We start from the raw sequence: 24647 nt of genomic DNA on the forward strand, positions 1-24647 counted from the left end.
AGACCCCTGTCTCTGCCAAAACAAACAAACAAACAAACAAACAAACAAACAAACAAAAAACCCAAAAAACTAGCTGGGTATGGTGGTGTGCACCTGTAATCGCAGCTACTTGGGAGGCTGAGGTGGGAGGATTGCTTGAGCCCAGGAGTTCAAGCTTATAGTGAGCTATAATTATACCCCTGTACTCCCTCCTGGGCGTCAGAGTGAGACCCTATCTCTAAAAAAAAAAAAGCTTGGAGAAAAGGATACTAAAGAGATTGGGAAGGCAGCAAAGAATGAATCTAGTCTGATATGTTATTGGGTGTAGGTAATTCATGGGGGAAGGTACTGAAAGGGAAGGGTTGCCTGGGCCTACAGCAAGCAGGTGCTGATGAGCTACCTCCTTTGCTATTATTTAAATGTGTCCTGGTTGGGCCAGGTGTGGTGGCTCATGCCTGTAATCCCAGCACTTTGAGAGGCCAAGGTGGGGGGATCATTTGAGGTCAGGAGTTCGAGACCAGCCTGGCCAACATGGTAAAAGCCCATCTCTACTAAAAATACAAAAAAAGTATCTGGGCATGGTGATGCGCACTTATAATCCCAGCTACTTGGGAGGCTGAAGCATGAGAATTCCTTGAACCCAGGAGGCGGAGGTTGCAGTGAGCCGAGATTGCGCCACTGCATTCCAGCCTGGGCAAAAGAGTGAGACTCAGTCTCAAAAAAAAAAGAAAAAAAAAATTTCCTGGGGAATATCCACTGGGGTGAAAAACTGGGTATATCCAAATTCAGCTTTGCAAAGAAATGCACTCATGACTAGTTGCAATTTGAAACGTTCCTCTTCTGAGTATTTCTAGCCTATGTAGGTGTTTCACAGATTGCTGAGTACCTAGACTGAGAGGGAGAGAAAAAAACAAAGTAAAACTAAAATGTTAAGAAGTCTGGTTAAAGTGCTATCCAGAAGTGAGGGAAAGCATCTCTAAAAGTATGAAATCTGTGGGGAAGCGTAAGTTGATTACCAAAAATTTAATGTTAAGCAGCTTCATTGGGACATGGCTTTTGGGTATGGCGAGAGTCAGCTAGAGCTCACATCTCCATTGAAATCCACCACCAGAGAGGTTATCTGCTTAGCTGTTGGCAGCCAGACCCTGGCATTGTTTAGATTGATTGATGGAAGACTACTTTGGGAATGCTGGCTTCTTTATTCATTGACTTTGAAGACAGCATTGTAAAAATTGATCACCAGCCCAAATCGATGTTACCCTGAAGTATTTTTATGACTTTTTGGGGAGGCAAAGAGATAGGATAATTTTTAATTTATTTAAGTCTATTGCAAACTGAATCTACTTTATCTTCTTTTTGAACTACCTTTTTTTGTTTTTTTGAGACAGTCTTGCTTTGTTACCCAGGCGGGAATGCAGTGATGCACTCACAGCTGACTGCAGCCTTGACCTCCCAGGCTCAGATGATCCTCCCGTCTCAGTCTCCCTGGTGGCTGGGACTACAGGTGTGCATCACCACCCCTGGCTAACTTTTTAATATTTTTTGTAGAAACAGGGTTTTGCCATGTTGCCCAGGCTGGTCTTGAACTCCTAGACTCAAGTGATCCACCTGCTTTGGCCTCCTAAAATGCTGGGATTACAGATGTTAGCCAACAGGTGCGGCCTTAAACTTCTTATATGCAGTGTGTTGTGTGGGCAAGTCATACCCGACCACTTCCGAGTGGAAGGGGAGAAACTAGGGGGCTTGCCTGAGGCCTTAGGCAATGTAATCTGTTTTCATGGGATCAATTACTTACGTATATTTAGTAGCCAGCTCTATTTGCTGATCCTTAATCTGTTCTCTTGGTTCATTCCCATGAGACTTCAATATGGGATATCTTCCCATTGCAGCCTTTTCTCTCAGAGTTGTTCCCATGATAAGAGCTCCCATCAGAATCTCTGCTCTAACATCAGTTGTCACATTTTGCCACTCTTTTTTTTTGAGATGATGGAATCTCACTCTGTTGCCCAGGCTGGAGGCAGTGCCACCACCTCAGCTTATTGCAACTTCTATCTCTCAGGTTCAGGGGATTCTCCTGCCTCAGCCTCCCGAGTAGCTGAGATTACAGGAGCACACCACCACTCCAGGCCAATTTTTGTATTTTTTTTTAGTAAAGATGGACTTTCACCATGTTGGCCAGGTTGGTCTCGAACTCCTGACCTTAAATGATCTGTCTGTCTCTGCCTCCCAAAGTGCTGGGATTACAGGTGTGAGTCACTATGCCCAGCCACATTTTGCCACTTCTTTCTCTAACCTGAATATGGAAAAACTCAAATTGTCTTTCCTCCACTCTCACACCACAACCGTCAATACCACAGAAGACTTCTGTGACCAGATGTGTGGGGGCTTTCTCCCCATCACCAAGCAAGCAGTCAGTTCTGCAGTGGACACCACTGGGCGTCCTCCCGTTCAGTCCCGGCACTATCCGCCTGGAGGTAGGACTCAATCCCACAGGCGGGGGGCTCAGTCCCCAAGAATATCCCCTCTTCAGACACCAGTTGCAAGTCCAGGCCTCTGGAGCTTCTCACTGACTAGTTTCAAAGTAGGGTTCCTGCAACCCCCTCTTTGAGTTCAATTAATTGGCTAGAGCTGCTGACAGAACTTGGGAAAACACATTTGCCGCTTTATTCTAAAGGACATTGCAAAGGATAAAGATGAAGAAATGCATAGGGCGAGGTATGGGGGAAGGGTTGCGAGCTCCACGCCCTCCAGGATCCTCCACGTGTTCAGCTATACGGAAGCTCTCCGAACCCTGTCCTCTTGGGGCCTTTCATGGAGACTCCATTGGATAGGCATGATCAACAACCATGTAGAAATGGGATTGCACAAAAAGGCTGTCATCTAATCCTCATAGACTGAGTGGGGGATCCCAGCAAGGCCTGTCTGTTCAGATCCTTCTTGGCCTCTTTGTGTAGCATTCATTCCTCTAGGTTATGGGGCAGGACCCCTTCTGAAATGGGGTCTTCTGACCTGTAATCAGACAAGGCAGAGGAAATTTCTTTATGGCTAGCTCCAAGTCAGAAAGGTGAGGGAAGATTAGAGTCCTGCCTTGAGCAGATGAAAGGAGGGCAGGAGGAGGTCAGAGAGAGAGAGAGATTCTGTTTTTCAAGGCCTGCTTCTAAATCCTGGAGCGCCCCTAAATAACAAAAGATTGTAACAAGGACTATGGGAGTCATGAGCCAGGAACTGTGGATGAAAGCCTATATGTGTCTCTCTCATAATATTACAAACCTGTCTCCTGTTAATCCCATCCTCTCTGTTTCTGTTATCAGTTCCTTAGTGTAGAATTTGTCATGTTGACTATTGTAGACTTGTCTTTTGGAGGTTTCTAGCACCAGCCTCTTCCCATCACTATCGAAATGATTATATCTGTCTCACTACTGACACTAAACAGCACTCTATAACTCCCTGGTTTTACATCTGTCAATCCACCAATACTTCACTTTCACTTTCTTCCCTGCCTCATTATTCACTCTGCTCTTGGGCCACTGCTCTGGCTTCTGGGGCTTTTCTAAAGTAGCACTTTTCCCCGCTCCATCCCATGAAGATACCTTTTAACCAACTCTTGAGATTAAATCCCCTCCGTGACACTTCCCTGCAGGAACTCGCAAAAAAAGTACTGCATTCCCCATTGGCAAAACTTGCCATCAGAGAGTTTATGTATTCTCTGCTTTTCACACCCATATCTTGACCTCTAAACAACACAAATATTCTCCTCTTCATTTATTTCACAGTTCTGTCTTCATAACATTGATAAGTATGATCACATTAGTGCTCCAGATTTTAAGCAACTGGAAGATAGCTATTTTTTTTGGTAATCTTCCTTTAAATTTGAACATAGTGTCTAGTTAGTCAATTAACATTTTTTTAAAAGGGTGAGGGACATCATGGTAGGGAGAATGAAGTTGAACGTGTTTTTGGTTGAATATTAGCGCGTGCCCACTGTATTCTAGACACAGTCCTGATTCATTATGTCATCACACAATAATTATTTATGTGCCTTCATCCTTTATGACACAGTGCTGGCTCTTATTCATCTCCCACTTCTGCCATCCGTGGTGATGATTAAAAGTCTTAGAGGAGTTTTACTAGGCTCAGGTTTTTTTTTTTTTTTTTTTTTTTTTTTTTAATATGCTGGTTCTTGGTGAAGAAATTGGGTACTCTGAAGCATATCATTTCCTGGGTTTCCTAAAGTGGCATGTTGTGCGGAATGGCACATGAGGTCTGAATAATTATTCTCCATGTAAGGTTCTTGCTTTTCATTCATTCTCTTAAAAAAGTAGATATTAAACATTGAATGAGGACAGCCAGGTATTGTTTGAGGTGTTAGTGGGCTATGCTGAAAAATCAAAATCAAAGGTGGGAATGAGGCAGCTGGAGCTCGAAGGAGCATGTTAGAAGGAGTCCCAGGAGGACAAATCCATTTGGTTTTTCTTTCCTTGTTTTTTCCGCATATTTTTGAGGATGATAATTTTTTCCCCCAAAAGCTTTTAATGAATGTTAGGATTAAAAAAGAGAGAGAGAATTTATAGAAGAGAAATTATCTACAGCTCCTAAAATAGCTCTTTGTTTCTGAAAGCCTTGATTCTGCTATCAGTCTTATAACTGGAAAAAAAACCAAAAAACAACCTCAGGAAGTTACTTGTATATTTAGCCTGTGCCACTAAGGAGACTGTGTTCTGATGTTACCTCAAACAGGCTGATTATTAAAAAAAAAAAAAAAAAAAAATATATATATATATATATATATATATATATATATATATATATGGAAATATTTTTTTCTCTTTTTTTAGTGGCTTTTCCCAGTGAACAATAGCGCTTACTATGTGATTTCTTATTTGTCGTTAGTGAATGTGGTGGGTATGTGGCAGCGGCGGGAGCTGATGATTTCATAATACTGTATCAGAAATGATTAGTGTAGGTACTCATTAACATATTTCTCAGACAGAGCAATCTCAACTTTTAAAACCTCTTCATTTAATTCAAACATCAAGTACCCTGTTTGTGGCCTGTGTTATATTAGTGCTCTCTTTACAAGACCTTTTTTTTTGCCATTTAATTATATATTTGCTTAGCAAATATTCACTGTGCACCTACTATGTACCTGGCACTGTGCTGCGTACTGAGGAGCCATGTGTACCTCCATCAGCATAGACTCAAGATCAATATGATTTTGGTGAACTAAAAATACCTTTATTGAAGCAAAAAAAAAATCACACTTTGTAAGGATCAAAAAAGAGACATTTTATATAAGGTACAAGAAATAGAAGAATTATATCCCCAAGATATATGTGATCACATACTTGTTAGTTTTTGGATGTGACCAGATTTTACACAATCCTTAAAAAATGCAGCATCCAGATTTTAAAGTAGTTCTCTAATTTCTCTTTCTGTGCCCCTATTAGATGTGTATTGGATCTTCTCATTCTGTCTTTGTCTTCTGACCTCTCATGTTTTCCATCTCTTTGTCTCTGTGTGTTGCATTGCATACAAATGCTTCTTGAAGTGTGGTGTGCCCATGAATCACCTGGGGACCTCGTTAGAATGTAGGTTCTGATTCCGTGGGTATGGGGCAGGGCCTGGGATTCTTAAAGAATTAAATTCTAACCAGCTCCTGAGTGATGGTGATAATGCCAGTGTCCAGACCATGGCTTAAGTATCAAGCTTCTATGTGATTCCCTCAGATCTAACTGCTAGTTCATTAAGTTTCTCTTCAGCTGTATCTAGTCTGCTATTTAACACATTCAGTGAACTTTTAACCTTAAATTCAAGAACAAGGCTTTTTATTTATGGAAGTTCAGTTTGGTTCCTTTCAAATGTACCTGGTTCTTTTTCAAAGTGTCATGTTCTTTGATTATAATTTCTACTAATTCACCTTGATAATAACATTTTATTTTATGGCTCATTTTAGATTGTTCTTTTATCTGCAGTTTTTGGAGGGCTAATTCTCCCCATTTCTTGTATCTGTTGTTGCACCTGTAAAGTGTAGTTGTTAAAACACTAGCTGGGCGAGGTGGCGGGCGCCTGTAGTCCCAGCTACCCGGGAGGCTGAGGCAGGAGAATGGCGTGAACCCGGGAGACGGAGCTTGCAGTGAGCCAGGATCCGGCCACTGCACTCCAGCCCAGGTGACAGAGCGAGACTCCGTCTTAAAAAAAAAAAAAAAAAAAAAAAAAAAAAAAAAAAAAAAAAGTGTAGTTGTTGATTTTTACTTTTTAATTGTGAATTTATTTCTGGTAGGGATTGGAAGGAGGGTGTTGGGGTGGGGCCGGGGGCGGGGAGAAAATCCTGTGTGCCCTGGGTTGCAAAAATGCCCCTACAAGTTGTTCTCCACTTGTATCTGCCAGTGCTCCAAGGGCTCAGTGATCCTGGACCAGTATTCATGTTCATTTCTTGAACTGTAACAGGATACTATAAATGTGGACACTCTACCTGAGGTTACTGTTTCTTCCTATCTGCTTTATTTCTTTCCCACTGAAGGGACCTGGACAAGGGTAAACATCCTCATCACTTTCTGGAGGGCAGAATATTTCCAGTTTCCCCACTTCTTTCTGGCTTAAGGCTGTGGCTTTTTCCTCTGCCTGAATGTGGCCCTAAGAAGCCCTTCTTTTTTTTTTTTTTTGAGACAGAGTCTCACTGTGTCGCCCAGGCTGGAGTGCAGTGGCCGGATCTCAGCTCACTGCAAGCTCTGCCTCCCGGGTTTATGCCATTCTCCTGCCTCAGCCTCCCGAGTAGCTGGGACTATAGGCGCCCGCCACCACGCCCGGCTAGTTTTTTGTATTTTTTTGTTTTTAGTAGAGACGGGGTTTCACTGTGTTAGCCAGGATAGTCTTGATCTCCTGACCTCGTGATCCGCCCGTCTCGGTCTCCCAAAGTGCTGGGATTACAGGCTTGAGCCACCGCGCCCAGCCAGAAGTCCTTCTTTTCAAACTTTCCTGTTGTACTTGACTGACTAGCTGTCTAGAGGTTTATATCCCTAGCTTTTAATCTTTGCTGTGAATATCTTACCTGTTACCAGCTAGTATATTTCACATTGACTTCTCTTTCCTTTTTTTTTTTTTTTTTTTTTTTTGAGACAGAGTTTTGCTCTTGTTCCCCAGGCTGGAGTGCAATGGCATGATCTCGACTCACTGCAACCTCCACCTCCCAGGTTCAAGCGATTCTCCTGCCTCAGTCTCCCAAGTAGCTGGGACTACAGGCATGCGCCACGTCTGGCTAATTTTTTTGTATTTTTAGTAGAGATAGGGTTTCACCATGTTGGCCAGGCTGGCCTTGAACTCCTGACCTCAGGTGATCCACCTGCCTCACCCTCCCAAGGTGCTGGGATTACAGGCATGAGCCACTGTGCCTGGCCTATTTCTTCTTCCTTTTAACTTGAAGATTATCTGCCCCTTTTTCTAATCTCAACCACATTAAGCTAGCTTTGAGCATGGCAACAGTTTTATAGACAAACCTTATTTTATAGTACAGGATTTCAAAATCATAATTATTTCACTGAGTGTGGCTTTTACCCTCCATTAGTTATACTTCTCACTCAGAAATCGAATTCTATTTTGGTCTCCTAAAGACAAATTAGAATATAATGGAAAGGAATTAAAGTTCTACTAGGAATTAAATGATATTAACACAAACATCCACATGGATGTGTCTCTGTCCTGCGCAGGGAAGAAGAAACATTCAGTACAGATTCTGCTGTATCTCACTAGCCTTCAAGAACTGCAGGTTCTGTCCTAAACATGCAGCTCCTGTGAGCAGTAGCAATAATAGCAGGTCATCTTTGTGGAGTGATTATTGTATGCTAAGAACTGTGCTAAACACTTGATATGGATTATTTTATTTAAACCTCCTAATAGTCCATTGAAATAGATATTGCCATGTTGAAAACTGAGGTTCAGAGAGGTTAAGTGACTTACCCAGAATCCCACAACTAGTAAATGGTGGAGCTTGGATTTGAACTCAGTTGCCAGAACAATTGCCATTAACCACTTTGCTTCCATATTAGTATCATCTGCAAATCTCTCTCCATAAATCTCCTTAGTCTTTATCTCAGTTTCCTTATTTCAGGAAGGAAAACTTCTCTTTTTGATCCTTATGAAATACAATTTCCATTAAAACTTTTTTTTGCTATTAAAAATGTACTGGATAATTGAAATCAGATTGGATTTGAGCCTATGTTGTTGGAAGTATACATGCGATGTGGGCTGAAGTGTTCAATCTAAATTTTCTTTCCATCAGCTAATTTTTAAAGTATTAAGCAAGTAGATTCTGACACTAACAGGGAAGATTTAAATTCTCTTGAGAGGCTGGAGGTGTTAAATAATTTTCTAGTAGTGCACATTTTACATCTTAAATCTTCCTCACTCTCCCACCTCATCTCAATGTACCTGAAGCTCTGAGAATGTTCTTTTGTACTTCTCAGGAACAGCCAGACCTCTGGCTTCATCTCCTCTCCCCTCCACATCCCTTCCCTGCTCCAATTACTTCCCAGCGCCACTTCGGATGTTGTTGTCATAGGGGAACTTTGGAAACAGCTAGATTTTTTGGAGTCTGTAAGCAGAAAACAGACTGCTTGCTGCTCATATCTGGCACCCAGCTTTGTCCAGAAAACAAGGAGTTAAAAAGAAGTCTGGGCTGTGAAGGGCTGTGACAACTGTCCTAGGGGGAGCTCTAGCGAGCCCTGGCGGGCAGTGACTCATGCTGCTCTGTCACTGGGATCAGCACTGGCCCCTGGCACGCAGGCGGCAGCCAGGTGGGGTTACAGCCAGAGCACGCACGCACGGAGCCGGGAGCATGCAGCCTGCACTGCGGGCGCTGTGATGCTCAGCTCTCCAACTCGCCTGGCTGGCCCGCCACGGACGCCTTAGCCCGCAACCATGGTAACGCTTCTGGCTGGGGACACCCCCGGGAGCCCACCGCGATGGGCAGCCTCCTGGTGACTGATGGACGAGTGTCCACCTCCCTGACCAAGAGCGCTTAGTAGGTCGGCAGGAAGTGGAGAGGATGTAACACGCCCCCAGCCGGGAGCGAAGCTCTTAAGGAGGTAGGAGCCGCATACGTCCATCCGTGCATTCCCACCGTCAGCGCGCAGGGGTGCTGTAGATCACCGGTAGGAACTTTATTTGGCTGGTGCTTCATTATGCTGATTAAACTGCAGTGGATTTGATGGGCATGATTGCACTGGGGAAGAGGCATAATGAACTAAAAAAAAAAAAAAAAGTGGTTAATAAGATCTCGGAGTCGACTTGTCCGGGTATGAATGAAGTAGACTGCAGTGGTATCCTAACAGGAGTTCCAGAACCTCACATATCCCTTTTCCTGGTCCTTCCTGTTATCCCGGTTAATCCACAAAATGTAGAAGTTCCATCTTATTTCAACAATTAGTGCTAATCGTTAGTAATTTAGACCTGTCTGGAGGAGTGAATCCATAGGTTTAGGTCACCTAGCATCCCAGCACTAGCCAGCAGCTGCTCTGTAGGAGCCTTCTGGAAACAGCAGGAAGGAGCAGCTTCCTCAGGAGTTCCCCAAGTGCTTTCGTTGGCCCAAGTGACCTGTTTGAGTTTGCTCTTCAGTTTACCCTAGGCGGGAAGGCAGCCTGTCTGCGGGTTGGTGGCCATGTTGGCAGAGAAGGGGTTAATCTCTTGTTGCTGTAGGAGCCGAGGTTGCGAGCTAGATTGAAAGCAGGCGCTGCAGTGCCATCGCCAGCGCCGAAGGAGTAAGACGATCTTCTCCGCAACAGTGTTGAATCCGGCTGAAATTTTTTTCCTCCCCTCCTCCTTTCTTGTTTTTCTTTAACCAGCTCCTCCCCCCTTCGTTCCCACCCTCAAGTCTGACGATGACACCTCCAATTTTGATGAACCAGAGAAGAATTCGTGGGTTTCATCCTCTCGGTGCCAGCTGAGCCCCTCAGGTTTCTCGGGTGAAGAACTGCCGTTTGTGGGGTTTTCGTACAGCAAGGCACTGGGGATTCTTGGTAGATCTGAGTAAGTGAACATTTGACTTTCTAAGGGGACCTGCATTGATGCAAGGCTTTTGGAGCCAAAGGTGGTGGTGGGGGGTGGGGAAATAGGTGGGGGGAGTGCGGTGGAGGGAAGCTGCTAGTCGCCTGCATTGGGAAAACAGCCTACCTGTTAGGGCTTTGCGGGGATAGCCTGTTAATATTCTCATTTTGCAGTGTGTAAGGTACCTGTTCCTGTCTGTGGTATCATAATTGTCAATTGGGTACTTTGGGTTAGTTTTCCAATCTTTGGTCTTCTTTAGAGGGGAGACAGTGCGAGATTTCCAGCAGTGCAGATCCCCAGTCAAAGGAGAAATGTGCAGGAGTTAAGATGAGCTGCCCATCTATCTAACCATCTATGTATCTGTCTCTCAAGTGGGTGGATGGGGGTTGCTATCTTGGCTGTATCGAAAGAATCCTAAAAACCTTGTCTCATAAGCTAGAGGTTTCCTGATGGGTTTAACTGAGCTGCAAGTGGCTGAACCAGAGCTCTAGCAGAGAGATGGTGCTCGGCTCCTCTCCAAGTATGCTGCAAGATCAGGGATCTGGCAGCTGAGCCTCTCTGAGCTGGTAGAGCGCTGGCGGCCAGAGAAAGCCCCGTTACTGTGAGCCACCAGGAGGGAGTGTGATGTAGCCGAGTCATTGATTCACAGAAACTGGGCTTCATAGGGGGAAAAAACCAGGAGACTAGAAAATTGAAATGTAAATATCACTGTAAACCTCTTGACCTGGTAGGTCTTTCTCCATTCTCATAAAAGCTATTGAAAAATGCATTAACATAGCACTTGGAATTAGAGGGTCCAGGCTTCCAGGAGCCTCCTGGAATTTCTGTAAAATGCAGTAGCTTCTGTGGATGTGGGAGGTCAGTATCTTGCCTCATTCTCTCATGATACAATGACATTCTGTTTTCAGAGGAGTGAGTTCCCCAGAAGATCTGGGACTGGTGGTGTTATTCCTCAGCCACCCTGGTCCCTGCACTTTCAGGGTCTCAGAGGGTAATGTTGGGTTAGTTGCTGTCCACTTAGGAGACGAGCAGAATTTGATATTCTTCTTGGCAGCATCTTTCCCTCCTTGTGGTATTTGTAGCTTAGATATTGATTTATAGGGATGTTATGTTGGTTCCTGGATGGTGTCTCCCCATGGGTGCTATTTTGACAGTAACGTTCCTAAAAAGATTTCAGAGTATTGTGGGGAATTGGGCATTTGATATGAATTAAGGTCGTGGGCTGTGGTTGAATGTGAGAGAGGTTTTTATGTTGCAAGATGTTGAAGTGGTCTTTCTTGATCCCCTCCCTGGGAGCTGGGTTTCAAATTCGGGTTGGATTTTGGTAGTGGCTCCACAACCCCAAAGCAATCTGGATGGTGGTGGTAGAGGCAGAGAACTAACTAGCTGTTGAATGTGCCATCAGATGGGTTTGAAATGGCTCAGCAGGATTGGGAGGTTTTGCCATTGGCATCAAAGAGCAGGGCAGAAGTGGAAGCCTGATGTTGAAGGATGCATGGTTAGTGGGCAGCATTACCTTGACACACGCAGCACACTGAAGGTCACACATCAGACTGGAAGGACATGTGTGGAGAGTTCTAGTTCTGGTTAGCAATGGGCTGGCTGGGTCAGAATGCAAGCTTGCTTTGGGTATTAGTCAGTGATCTGAAAGGCCAGGGAGGATTCGAGGGAGTTAGATTTCAGGGGGAAAGGCAGAATGATGTGGGAGATCTTAGGCATTGCAATTAATCTGAAGCAGTGTATGATTAATTGCTTATTTTTCGGGAAGACTCAAATGACATCTTTCTGTTTCTCACAGAAAGCTCAGTTTAGGGAGCTCTCCGACAGGGACATCACAGTATTAAGGCTGAGGCACTCGATAAATATTTGTTGATTTAATTTACTCATGATCTTTTCCTCTGGAAGTGTTTATATTGCTTATTGTATTTGAAGATGTGCTTTCTCACCTCTGGTAGTTGAAACTATATCCTTAGAGTACAAAACGAGCTGCTGTTCCTGACCCGAGGGAATGTTTAATAAGATTCTTATTTCACAAAAGGTCCATGCAAATAAAACTGTGTATTTCTTGTTTGGACGATGGCATCAGAGTATTCCTATTGTTGGGGAACTTTAATGTTTTTTCAAAGCTTGGCAACGGGGTTGGAATCCGAAAAATTTGCTTTCATCTTGCATCTTGTTATGTGATGTTGCTATTGGACTTGGCTACTCTGCTGTCGGCAGCCCTGTGGGTGATACCTACAAGCATCATTTTAGAAATTCATCCACCTGTTGGATGTAGATGACCCTGGACATATCAGATTGTAATTAATTAGAAACCTAATAAAAGAGAGGCAGTGATGAAATTACTTAGCAGCTCCTGCAGTTTTATTGACAACATGTACTTGGAGAGAGGGGGAGACATTTTCTGGGGGTACCACCTTTGCCGCCAGCGACCCTGTGTTTCTTCCTGAGTTTCTTTTTCTTTTCTCACCGTTTTCAGCATCACAGGTTTTTATTTACACACATTGATTACCTGTACTGTTACTCATTCTTCACACCACTGAGGAAATTGCAGATGCTGCTGTACTGTGCTAGGTAAATTGACCTCAGATTTGTTACCAATGAATTGAATGAAATGTTCAGAGGTGGAGCTGAATGAACGAGGAGTTTTCGTGGAGAAATTGGCAGTGAGAATGATTTAAATTCTGTGATAACTCCTCATTTTTTAGGATCCTTATTTTGGGACCCCAGACTATTTTTAAGCCATTGAGTACATCATTATTTTAGGCTGAGCAAGAATCTTGATGACAGCGTTTCAATGGCTGAGGCGTAGTGGGAGTTCCTTACAGCTTGAGTTGGTGGGAGCCAGAGAGTTTCTAGAGAACTAGGTTTGGTTGTCTTTGGAGTGGGGTTTTGGTGAAGTTAGTCTTGGAGAGTGAGTATCTGTCTGGTGCCTCTTTTCCTTTTTAACCAGCAAGAACCCAAACCGAATCCCCAAACGCTGAATGCCTGGCTGTTGCTCTAAGCCTTTCTTTGCTTGAACTTGACAATAGTAAGGTAACAGGAAACAGCATGTTAAAGTTTTAAAAATAAAAAGATCTCAGCTCTCTTCCTTCCCCTGTTAGCAAGGGGTACATTTCTTTAGGTTTTTCCTTCTAGATTGAGGCACTGCCTCATTTAAGTTCTTGGTGAAGCCGTGCATTTCTGCAAACTGTAAGTATAAACTCTAAAGCAGGGGTGTCCAATCTTTTGGCTTCCCTGGGCCACGCTGGAAGAAGAAGAATTGTCTTGAGCCACACATAAAATATACTAATGATAGCTGATTAACTAAAAAAAAAAAAAAAAAAAAAAAAAAAAAAAACAACTCATAATGTTTTAAGAAAGCTTACAAACTTATAAATGTTGAGCCACATTAAAAGCCATCCTGGGCTGCATGCAGCCCCTGGGCCCATGGGTTGGATAAGCTCGCTGTAGAAGGTAAAAATCATTTGGTTTTATGTTTTTGTTTTAAACATGCTGGTTGTATGCTTTTGGAAGAGTTGGAGAACACTGAGGGTAATGGGACCCTGATGGGGCTGGAATTTGTGGAAAGATGGTGTCTGGGTAGGCTGTTTTTAGGAAGCGGCGTTCTCTTCCTTTTGATTCAGGGATTTTTCCTTTCTTTTTGGGTGGTTCTGAAAACACAGTGATGGATCCAGCCATTCAAACACCGTGGAGGAAGGAAGAGTGGCTGTTGCCATTGTTTCCCAAATTTTGGGAGAACCAGTTTTTGGTGTCTCTTCCTCGCTCTATTGGGGCTTCTCTGCATGTCAGTTTCCTCAACTGTGAAGTGGAGTGACAGTGATACTTTTCTTACAGGACTTTTGGGGGGATGAATGAAATACGTAAAACACTTGGTCTAGTACCTAGCACATGAAACCTTGATAAACGTTCACTGTTGTTATTTTTGTTATTATTAATACACTAGTCCATGTATGTACAGTGTCCTTCTATACACACCATGAGAATATGGAAAGGACTCAGCAATGATTAGGTAGTCCAAAGTCATACCAGATTGGAAACCAAGCTTCCCAGACCCTGGCACTTTTCTGCTAGAGACACTTCACTGTTCTGACCAACTACAAAGGGTTAATAGGGAGTTGCCAAATACCTGTTGGTAAAAGGTGGTTGTTGGGGAGGAGTGGATTGGGAAACAGAATTAGAAGGTCCAGTCCCAGAATGGGTACCTTCCGATCAAGTTGAACAAGTCAGAGCAGGTTATGCTGAAACAATTGAGAGAAAGCAAAGCAAACACCATTGCAGCAGAATATCATGGTACAAAGTGGACATCTTTGGGAGTTAGGAGAGTAAGGCAAAATTCAATGAGGGACACTTAATGAGTAATGCCAATTCACAGTGCTTGTTAAATTACTGATTTACCGGCAATGAAGATCATTGCTGGTCTGTCCATTCCCCCAGGTAGACTGTGATCTCAAGGCAAGGCTGGGTCTTATTCGTCCTGGTTTTCCTGGAGCAGTAAATATGTATGCTGGGACTGGGCTTATAAGCATACTAATGGAAAGTAAAATATTTGGGTTGGCTTTTTAAAAAGACAGTGGATTTGGATCAGTGGAGAGGAAGGTAGGGGGAATTTCAGGTGGGCAGAGTGCCAAAAACAGCCCATCCTTACAGGGCACCAACTCCGTACTAGGCTCTATTCCAACCACTTTACACAGATTAACTCATTTAAATTGCACAACCAGCCCAAGAGGAAGGTACCATCATTATTCTCATTTTACATGTGAGGAAACTGAGGCGTGGTGAGATCAAGCAACTTGCCTAAAGTTATGTAGCTTTAAGTGACTTAGCTGAGATTTGAACCCTGTGGGTATAAACACCACAGATGGGAAAAGTTAGGAAATTTGTGTGGGGTAGCCAGGTTCATGTGCTTGTCAGAAGCAGAAGCCATTTGTGAAGAATCACGAATGATGAGGCTGGGGCAGGGTGTAATGGGAGCTGACAGGCAGGTCTAAATGCTGGGATTCATTTTCAGTCTCCTATTGAGTAGGTAGACTGTATAGCTCTTAGATTTCTCAGATTTTTTCCTCTTTTCATTTAGAGACTTTTATCTGGTGTGTGTGTGTGCCTGCACACATACATAAACCCACGTGTATATACTCTTTCCCTGAATGTTCTTATTTGCTAAAGCTTAAGCTCGGGAAAGAGAGGAAACTGCACTGACCTTACTCTCCACCATATCTTCAGGCTGATCATACACAAGTTGCTTAATAAGCGTTTGGTTAATCCATCTAAATCATTTTTGTGGCTGCAACTTTCATTTTGTTGATGACTCTACCATTTATGTCTATTTACATCTACATTTTGTATTTTTGTTTGCCTTCCATCTATCCTGGGATGGCTGGTTCCAGTGGAAGACAACCTGAACTCTCCTATCAGTCCTGTTTCTTTTTTATGAAATACTTGGGAGACTGGAGGATCTTCCCTTAAAAAGTGTTTTCCTTTCTACATCCAGCCAAAGGCTCTTGGTCCTTGTGTTTGCTACCTAGATCCCTATTGGAAAGAGTCTTGCCTGCAATTTGATTTTTTAAATAGCAGCAATAACAGAGTCTTCTCTGGCACACGAAGGCATGCATCTGCTGTATTTCCCAAACAAGTTCAAAAACCTTAACTAGCTTCTGCCCATGGTTATTGCTGTCAAGTGCCTTGTTTTGTTCTCATCCCATCATTTTCTGGATTAGATGTTTAACATTCGCCTCTGTGTGTTGTGTTGGATTTTCTCCTCTCCTCTTGCTCATTCAATTTCTTCTTTCTCTTAGTCAAGCACAGCTTGTTCTCCTACTTGCCTTATTCTGTTCTCTATTTAGACTGTGCGTGCCTGCCTTGCAGCCCTGGCAGGACCATTCCACCGCCTTCTCATTTGTCTTAAAGATACCTTGAGGAAATCTAATCCAGACGATCCTAGCCCAGTCCTGAAGATTAGGCTCCAGAAGATCTGTCAAGTGTGTTTTTTGCTGGCCTACACATGCTAATTTGCATGGTTGCCTGGGATCCCTTAAGAAGACAGTCATTGACTAAATGGCGCTACATGTTCCCAAGCTCTGTGCCAGTCTGGCAACTTTTCCTTTGCCTACGTGAATTTCTCCCAGTTCTCTTTGCTTTGCTTGCTGTTCATCTCCCGACCTCTCTCCGACAAACTTCCTGAAAGAAGAGCCTGCACTCAACACCTCTTTTTTCCACCTCTATTTTCCATTCAACAATACTGAAATGACTGTCTCAGAAGCCGTTGATTGTACCTTACCACCAAATCTGGTGATTTCCATCTCACCACGTGTTACCATTAATTACTACATTTCTTCGGGACAACCTTCTACTTTCTTCTCTTCTGTATTATGGACACTTGGTTTCCCTCCTACCTCTCTGTCATTCTCACTCTTTTGTGGCTGCCATCAGGCTCTTGCAATGTACGCACCATCCCCCAAGTTCCATCCTCAGTTCTCTTTCTGGTTGGTTCTTGGTGATCTCATTCAGTTCCTTGACTTTAGTCCTAACCGCCTTTGGCCTCCTCCCATCGTACACTGTGTTCCTCATCACCAGGATGTTTTACCAGTTTCTCACCATCCCATCCTCTGTTCCCTTCCTACATAGACAGACCCACTCGCTCCCTCAGTAAGCCACTAGGTGCTAGTTTTGGCTTCCTCATTTTATGTAAGAAACTACCACCTTCCCTACCCTTCTAGGCAAGAAAGCTGAGTCATCGTAAATTCTTTTCTGCCTCCCCCGCCATCCCATCAGTTGCCAATTTCTCCAAGTGGTGCCTCTAGGATGACACTTGCATCCATGCCCATCTTTCTGTCCTCACTGACACCCATCATGGACTCTTGCTTGGACTATTGCAGTAGCCTCCTCACTGATTCCCTTGCCTCTGGTTTTCCTGGCTGTAATCCATTCTCCACAAAGGATGGAATTCTTCCAAAGCATAGGTTGGATGATGTCATTCGCCGGCTTACACCTTCAACAGCATCCCAGTGTGCTCAGAATTAATGGCTGCTCCTGAACTCGGTATTCAGTCCTGGTATGCCAAGACCCCAGCCTGCCCTCTCATTTGTGTCTCCTTCTTGTCGCCTACGGAATCACTTCAATAGTGTTGTCTGGCCAAGCTGTTCAAGGCTCATTAAGGACAGGACCAGGTCTTCCTTCTTTTGCCTGAAACAGTGCCTTGCCCCTGGCAGGTCTTCAGTGAAGATTTGTTGAATTGAATTAGACTAAAATGGCCAGGGATTATACCAATTCCTTCTGCACAGTTTAGACAACTGCTAATGGAACCTGTTTTCTGTAGAGCACTTCTTGTATTCCCAGAACTATGTGAGCACTTTATGTGCATTAGCTCATTAAATCCTCACAATCTCACTGTAACTCTATGAGGTAGCTGGTATTATCCCCATTTTACAAATGAAGACACTGACTTAGGAAGGTTAGATTTTTTTCCCTGAGGTTCTGAAGGTAGAAACAAATCTAAGACTTGGAGCAACATCTGGTTGCCTCTAGACCACTGTACTACCTATCCTGCCTCTAAGAGTCATGACTTTGCTAGATTATGCAGGAATTATGGACTTGTCTAATAATAAAGGTGAAAGAATTGGTTTCACTGAGAATCTACTCTTCCAGATACTATTCTGAGCGCCTGACAAGCATTCTCATGTAGCCCCAGCAATAACGCATTATTTTACAGATAAAGAAAATGATGATCATGACGCTTGGGTTACTTCTTAGGTTCACTCAGCTCACACCTGGCAGAGGGTGGTCAACTTTTCCAAGTTTTAACTTATTTATTCATTCATTCATTCATTCATTCATTCATTCATTCATTCATTCATTCTGAGACAGAGTCTCATTCTGTTGCCCATGCTGGAGTACAGTGGCACAATCGGCTTACTGCAACCTCGCCTCCCAGGTTCAAGCAATTCTTGTGCCTGAGCCCACTGTGTAGCTGGGATTACAGGCACCTGCCACGACTCCCAGCTAATTTTTTTTTGTATTTTTAGTAGAGGCCAGGTTTCATCATGTTGGCCAGGCCTGTCTTGAACTCCTGACCTCAAGTGATCTGCCGGCCTCGCCCTCCCAAAGTGTTGGGATTACAGGTGTGAGCCACCATGCCTGGCTCAGCTTTTAACTTTAGAGCTGATATAAACATGCTTAGTTTTTTGGAACTGACTGTAGCATACCCGTTCAAAGTCCAGGCTTTGGAATCAGATAGACATGGGCTCAACTCTGGGTTTCACCCCTTGCTTGTTGTGTAAATGAGACATTTAACTGCTTTCAGCCACAATTCCCTCATCTGTAAAGTGGAAGGTGTAAGGTCACCTATCTGATAGGTTTGCCATGGGGACACGAAGCGCACTTAGTGTTGGTGCCATGAGCAGAGTGAGTGTTCATTTCATATTTGTTACTGTTATTTAGGTCTGAGGATGGGTATGGGGTGCTTTTAATTCTCTCTTTCTCCCTGCTTCCACCTTATAAAGACATCTTGCTGGTTTCTGCCCAATGAGAGAATCCAGCTCCACGTGGGGGGCCTGACAGATGTCCTAATATCTCCATCCAATTTTTTACTCTGAATGGAGTCTGTGATGTATCACTTAAACCTGCACTTTCTATAAAATGCTCTCCAGGCTTCTGGTAGGATCCAGTGCCAGTGGGAAGTGTGCATGTTCCCAGCCTAGATGTCACATGCTACCACCCACCCTGGAAGCACTTGGGTATCCCCTGGGTGGGTAAGTCTGTGTGTCATTGTGACATTCCTGTCTCAGAACCAATGCTGGGCGTCTCTACTGCAGGTGCTGGAAAGCTTTTTCATGCCAGCATACATGCAGCACACTTCTCATTTTGGATTCCTTTATCCCACCGTGACCTTTAAACTGGCTGCGTGGGGGCACAGAAGTACTGGCACACCATTCATTCATTCGTTCATTCATTCATCCATCCATTCATTCACTCAACAAATATATTGTTCCAGTCCTTAAGGCACAACTCTGAGCAAGACAGGTAAGGTCTTTACTCTCAAGAAGCTAGCATTTGGTGGGGAGAAACAAAGGAGAAATAACTACTGTGCACACGTGAGGCAATTGCAGATGGTGGTCAGGGCTCTGAAGGAATCTGAACTGGGATTGGGACTGCCTGGGGGTGGCCACTTTAGACTGGGTCCCCAAGGAAAGGTTCTCTGAGCTGAGCATGAGTATTTGTTCAAGGAGGTTGAGTTGCATCCCAAGGTAACACAGCTTTTAAGCCCTCACTGAGCAGCTCTGAGGTCCTAGAGGCTGTTCGAGAAGCTGGGATATAGCACTGACTGTGCAACAAAAATCCCTGTCTTCGTGGAGCTTACATGATGGGGCAGATTCACATTCATTCATTTGTTCATTCATTCATTCATTCATTCATTTGGCTGTTTGAGAGCCTACTATGTGCCAAGCACTTTCTAGGCACTGGAGAAGTAACGGTGAATGCAAAGAAGCAAGCATCCCTGCCCACACGGAGTGCATTCTTTCAGAATGTCAGTAAGGAGTCGGTTAGCAGAAATAAGTGGGAAGAGTACTCCGGAGAGAGGAAAAGAGGACAAAGGCCCTGAGGCTGCCACTAACCTATGGGTGCTCAGTGAACAGAGGGCATGTTTGGGTAGGGGGAACTTAAGGATACACAAGGAACGCGGTCTGAGTTGAGGTCATCAGGGCCTTTAGGTTTGGACTTTGCTCTAAATTGCACTGAGTAGGAAACTTTTGCAGGATTTTGAATAGGGACATGGAATATCTGGGTCTTATTTCACAAAGGGTGCCTCTGACCATTGTGTGGAGGGTGGATAGTGAGGGACAAGAGTTGGATCCAGGGAGGTAAGTGTGGTTATTGCAGTCATCCAGGCGAGAGGCAATGAAATTAACCTGCAAAGTGAGGCACTGGCTTAGAGGTGGGAACTGAATTAAAAATCATGGGAGTAGCTATTGTTTTATTAATAGCATGATTTTTGATAAATGATTCTAGAGCTACATATTAATCATTTCAAAGCAAATGCTCTAATTTAACTAGAGACCACTGCTGGTTGTGTGTGTGAGTGCATGTGTGTGTATGTATATGAGTATGTGTGGTGTGTGTCAGTATGTATGTGTGTGTGTGTGGTATATATATAAATATATTGTGTGTGTTGTGTGTGGGTTGGGGGGTGCCCCAAAGCTAGACAGACTCTGACTGTCTTTAGGAGAATAGTGTTTTTGATATTTCCAGGTGTTCCTGATGGGCACCATTGTGTATTTTACTTTATTTTTATTTTATTTTTGAGGTGGAGTCTCCCTCTGTCGCCCAGGCTGGAGTGCAGTGGCGCGATCTTGGCTCACTGCAACCTCCGCCTCCCAGGTTCAAGCAATTCTCCTGCCTCAGGCTCCCGAGTAGCTAGGACTACAGGCCCGTGCCACCACACCCAGCCACCGTTGTGTATTTTTAAGTGTGCTTATAAAATTAGTTCAGAGGCCAGATGCGGTGGCCCATGCCTGTAATTCCAGCACTTTGGGAGGCCGAGGCGGGTGGATTATGAGGTCAGGAGACCAAGACCATGCTTGCCAACGTGTGTTGAAACCCCATCTCTACTAAAAATACAAAAAAATTAGCTGGGTATGGTGGTGGTCACCTGCAGTCCCAACTACTCTGGAGGCTGAGGCAGGAGAATTGCTTGAACCTGGGAGGCAGAGGTTTCAGTGAGTCGAGATCGCACCACTGCACTCTAGCCTGGCGACAGAGCAAGACTCCATCTCAAAATAAATAAATAAATAAATAAAATAAGTTCACAAATTTCAGAATACTCAATCTTAAAAGCCAGTATATTTTCGGAAACAGAATGCTGATGAGTTTTCTACTTTTTGCAGTGTATTACATCTTGCAGTCGCATGTATTTTTAGTGCTGTTGGCCAGCACTGAAGGTGGGGCCCTCAGCTGAACTAATTTGGAGTCCCCTCATTTTAGCTTCAAGTTCCCATCCTTGGTTATCCCAAGAACATCTGGGATTTGTGATCTGATGTGTTATCTGTGGTTTGGTGGTGTATTTTGCAGGCATAGGGTCCTATTCCTAAGGGAATAAATGGATGGCTTGATGCTTAAGCACGAACTTAATCATCACAGTAGTGATTAGAGAGTATTCAACACATAACTTGCTTGCAGGATGGAGTACGCATTGTATTCTCTTTTGATATGCAATATAATATTCATAGCCCTATGAAGTGATTTTTTTTTTTTAACAAAGTTATATGGATTATTTACAGGCACATCATTGGGAAAACTGCATTTTATCATGTTCACTTAAATGTTGAGGTTACATGTAAAGCAATTTTTAGGTCACATCTAATACATTTTAAGAAAACATGTCTTCCTGTTATAGCGGTAATGACCAAGTCCACTCTTTCTTCTGTGTCATATACCATTATCCCTATTAATACTCTTTGGGCTTCTATAATTATAAAGCAGATGTGTATATCAGGAAGAGATGTTGATTTCAGAGTAAATTTTTCTAGAAAATAGAAGCTGGAAAAAAAGGAAAACCCAAACTTGGCTTCGTGCTCGAAGAGACAGCACTGCTGTGTGTGGGCGGGTGGCTGCGTGCACCCGCTGCTCAGAAGTGCCTTTTCTCTCCATGGGGATAACTGGCTGTGTATCCGAGATGTGGCCAGGAGTAGGCAAGCAACGTGTGGGCAGGCTGCATGTTCTTTTATTAGCATCTTCATTGTACTGCATCTTGTCGAGCCCAGAGCATGAACCGCCCTGGGTTTCTCATGTCTACCCTGCTTCCCACCTAATTACTCCTCTGAACCCTAAAGTGAGGGAGGGAGAGTTGCTCTTGTGGGGTGAGCTTTTCCTGGGGTGGCTGTGAACCAACCTGGCATGTGGATGTTCTTGGTTACCCAGAGCTGTCCTGGGCTCAGGCTTGGACTCAGCTTCTTAGCACTGAGTGCAGCCAGTCATGGATGGAGGTCACTGTGTCTCACATGTTCCATTCTCCCTTTCCTCCATGACCTTGCCCCTCTGAGTCTCTGTAGCACTTTTCTTGAGTGTGTCCAAGGCCATCTTGCCAAGAAGTAGCAGAACTGGGATTTGAAGCCATGACTGTTCGGTGACAGAGCCTTAGCTTTGAACTGGGGTTCTTTCTACTGCCTGGCACCCCTGCACAAATCATGGTAACGTGGTAGGAGGCAAGCCCCTCCTTAGTGCCATTAATAACACCCATCTTATAGGATTGTGTGGAGGACTCAGTGAAGTAATCCGTGAAGCACTAAACACGTGCCTGACACAGAGTACTTGCTCAATAAGTGAGCACTTGTACTGATGACAAAGGTCGTGGCATTAATTCTCTCTCCTAGATTGTTCCTTCCTTGAGGACAGGAATTGTGGCTTCCTTAATAGCGTCTACAGCAGAGTTTCTCAACTTGGCACTATTGACATTTTGGGCTGGATAATTCTTGTTGTGGGAGCTGTCCTGTGGATTGTAGAATGTTGAGCAGCATCTCTGGCCTCTACCCACTACATATTAATAGCACCCCTAGTCATGAAAATAAAATGTCTAGACATTGCCAAATTGCCCCGGTTGAGAACCACTGGTCTGCAGGTATCTCTCATGGGGATCACAGGGCTTTTATATTCTCTTCTCTGTCTCTCCCTCTCTCTGTGTGTGTCTCTCTCTCACACACACACGCTCAGAGAAGGTGGTTAAAACAAATTTGTTGAAGTTTGAGAATTTTGAGAACAAAGGAAAAATTCTGGAAGACATTTTAATGAACAGGTAGACTCTGTCCCATTCCAGGGTCAACAGAACTTCATAATTAGATAGTTTCTTTACTGCAACCCTGCACCCCATTGCCCATCATTTTAGAGTTCCAACCAGTTAGAGGATTTTTCTTGCAAACTTTCCTTAAAGCAGTGATAGTATCAGCTCTTTAAATAATACTACGCTTGATGAAGTGGTACTTTTCGGGATAATTTTAGACCAGCAGACTTGCTGCTTGAAGGGGACAGGGCTATATTTGGTAATAATATATATGTGATAATATGTATGTAATATTATTATAATGTAATATGCAATAATATTTGGTGTATCTGGTGGCTCTCAGGCCAGTCTTTGATCGAAACTCTCAAGCTATGATTTACATTATGGTCAATGTTAGCATAATGCAATTATCGGCAATCACTTGCAGTTGCTTTGAAAGTCAGAAGGATGGCTAATAAAAATCTTAGAAAACAGGCCGGGCATGGTGGCTCACGCCTGTAATCCCAGCGCTTTGGGAGGCCGAGGCGGGTGGATCACGAGGTCAGGAGAACAAGACCATCCTGGCCAACATGGTGAAATCCTGTCTGTACTAGAATACAAAAAAAAAAAAAAAAAAAAAAAAGTTACCCGGTGTGGTGGCGCGCGCCTGTAGTCCCAGCTACTTGGGAGCTGAGGCAGAGGAATTGCCTGAATCTGGGAGGTGGAGGTTGCAGTGAGCCGAGATTGTGCCATTGCACTCCAGCGTGGTAACGGAGTGAGACTCTGTCTCAAAAAAAAAAAAAAAAAAAAAAAAAAAAAAAAAAAAAAAGAAAGAAAGAAAGAAAAGAAAATCTTAGAAAAAGAAGAAAATAAATTGTAATATTTCAGAATATTTGTTGGGGAGGATATATGTGCTCAAGAAATACATACTGAGAACTTACCGTTGATGCTAGAGATTGAATTGCCCCATGTCTACATGAAAAATGAATAGTTTATAAACATTTTAAATTGAGCCATGTCTCTCTGTAGTATATTTCTTTTATAGAAATTCATGGAAATGGTATATTTTAACTGAATTATTAACATTGGGGGCAATATGGTTTAATCATTATCTAATACCTGTATGTTGTTTTGAAATTCGTAGCCCACCACCATTAATTTCAAAATTGGGTTCTTACTCAAAGAGTGACGAAAAGGCACCAGTACCAAATGGTCTGGCTGAAATGCCACATGGAACTAAATGTTGGGGTTGGTCATACAATGAGTTTTAAGTGGCTAGACCCTAAATCAGAAGCACTTTCTTCTAATTAGCACTGTGGTTCTTAATCCTGTCTATACATTGCAATCACTCAGTAGCTTAATACAAATGTTGCTTCCCGGGGCCACACTCCAAATTTGTCTGACTCTCTGATTTAATTGGTCTGAATGGGGCCTACACATCTGGTTTTTTTTTTTTTTTTTTTTTGAGGCGGAGTCTCGCTCTGTCTCCCGGGCTGGAGTGCAGTGGCCGGATCTCAGCTCACTGCAAGCTCCGCCTCCTGGGTTTATGCCATTCTCCTGCCTCAGCCTCCCGAGTAGCTGGGACTACAGGCGCCCGCCACCTCGCCCGGCTAGTTTTTTGTATTTTTTTTAGTAGAGACGGGGTTTCACCGTGTTGGCCAGGATGGTCTCGATCTCCTGACCTCGTGATCCGCCCGTCTCGGCCTCCCAAAGTGCTGGGATTACAGGCTTGAGCCACCACGCCCGGCCATCTGGTATTTTTTAAAAGGTCTCCAAGCGATTCTAATGTGTACCTCCATTGAGGACCAGGGAAGGTGTAGGAAGCCTGATAACCTTTACTCTCCAGCCTCATCCTCCAATCACATGATTGTTTATGGGATTG

At 43.8% G+C, this 24647-nt stretch overlaps 1 protein-coding gene across 2 annotated transcripts in view; it reads left to right on the plus strand.

Moving 5' to 3' along the window:
* The window catches only part of CIT (citron rho-interacting serine/threonine kinase), a 205349-nt gene that overhangs the window by 76352 nt on the left and 104350 nt on the right, over nucleotides 1-24647 (plus strand). For both annotated transcript variants that reach the window (XM_010368276.2, XM_030939374.1), the window contains exon 10: nucleotides 9816-9999. In XM_010368276.2, the coding sequence (XP_010366578.2) occupies nucleotides 9816-9999 (184 nt within the window). The remainder of the gene's footprint in view (nucleotides 1-9815; nucleotides 10000-24647) is intronic.

Source organism: Rhinopithecus roxellana, chromosome 10 (genome assembly GCF_007565055.1).
Source record: "Rhinopithecus roxellana isolate Shanxi Qingling chromosome 10, ASM756505v1, whole genome shotgun sequence".
Classification (NCBI taxonomy): Eukaryota; Metazoa; Chordata; class Mammalia; order Primates; family Cercopithecidae; genus Rhinopithecus; species Rhinopithecus roxellana.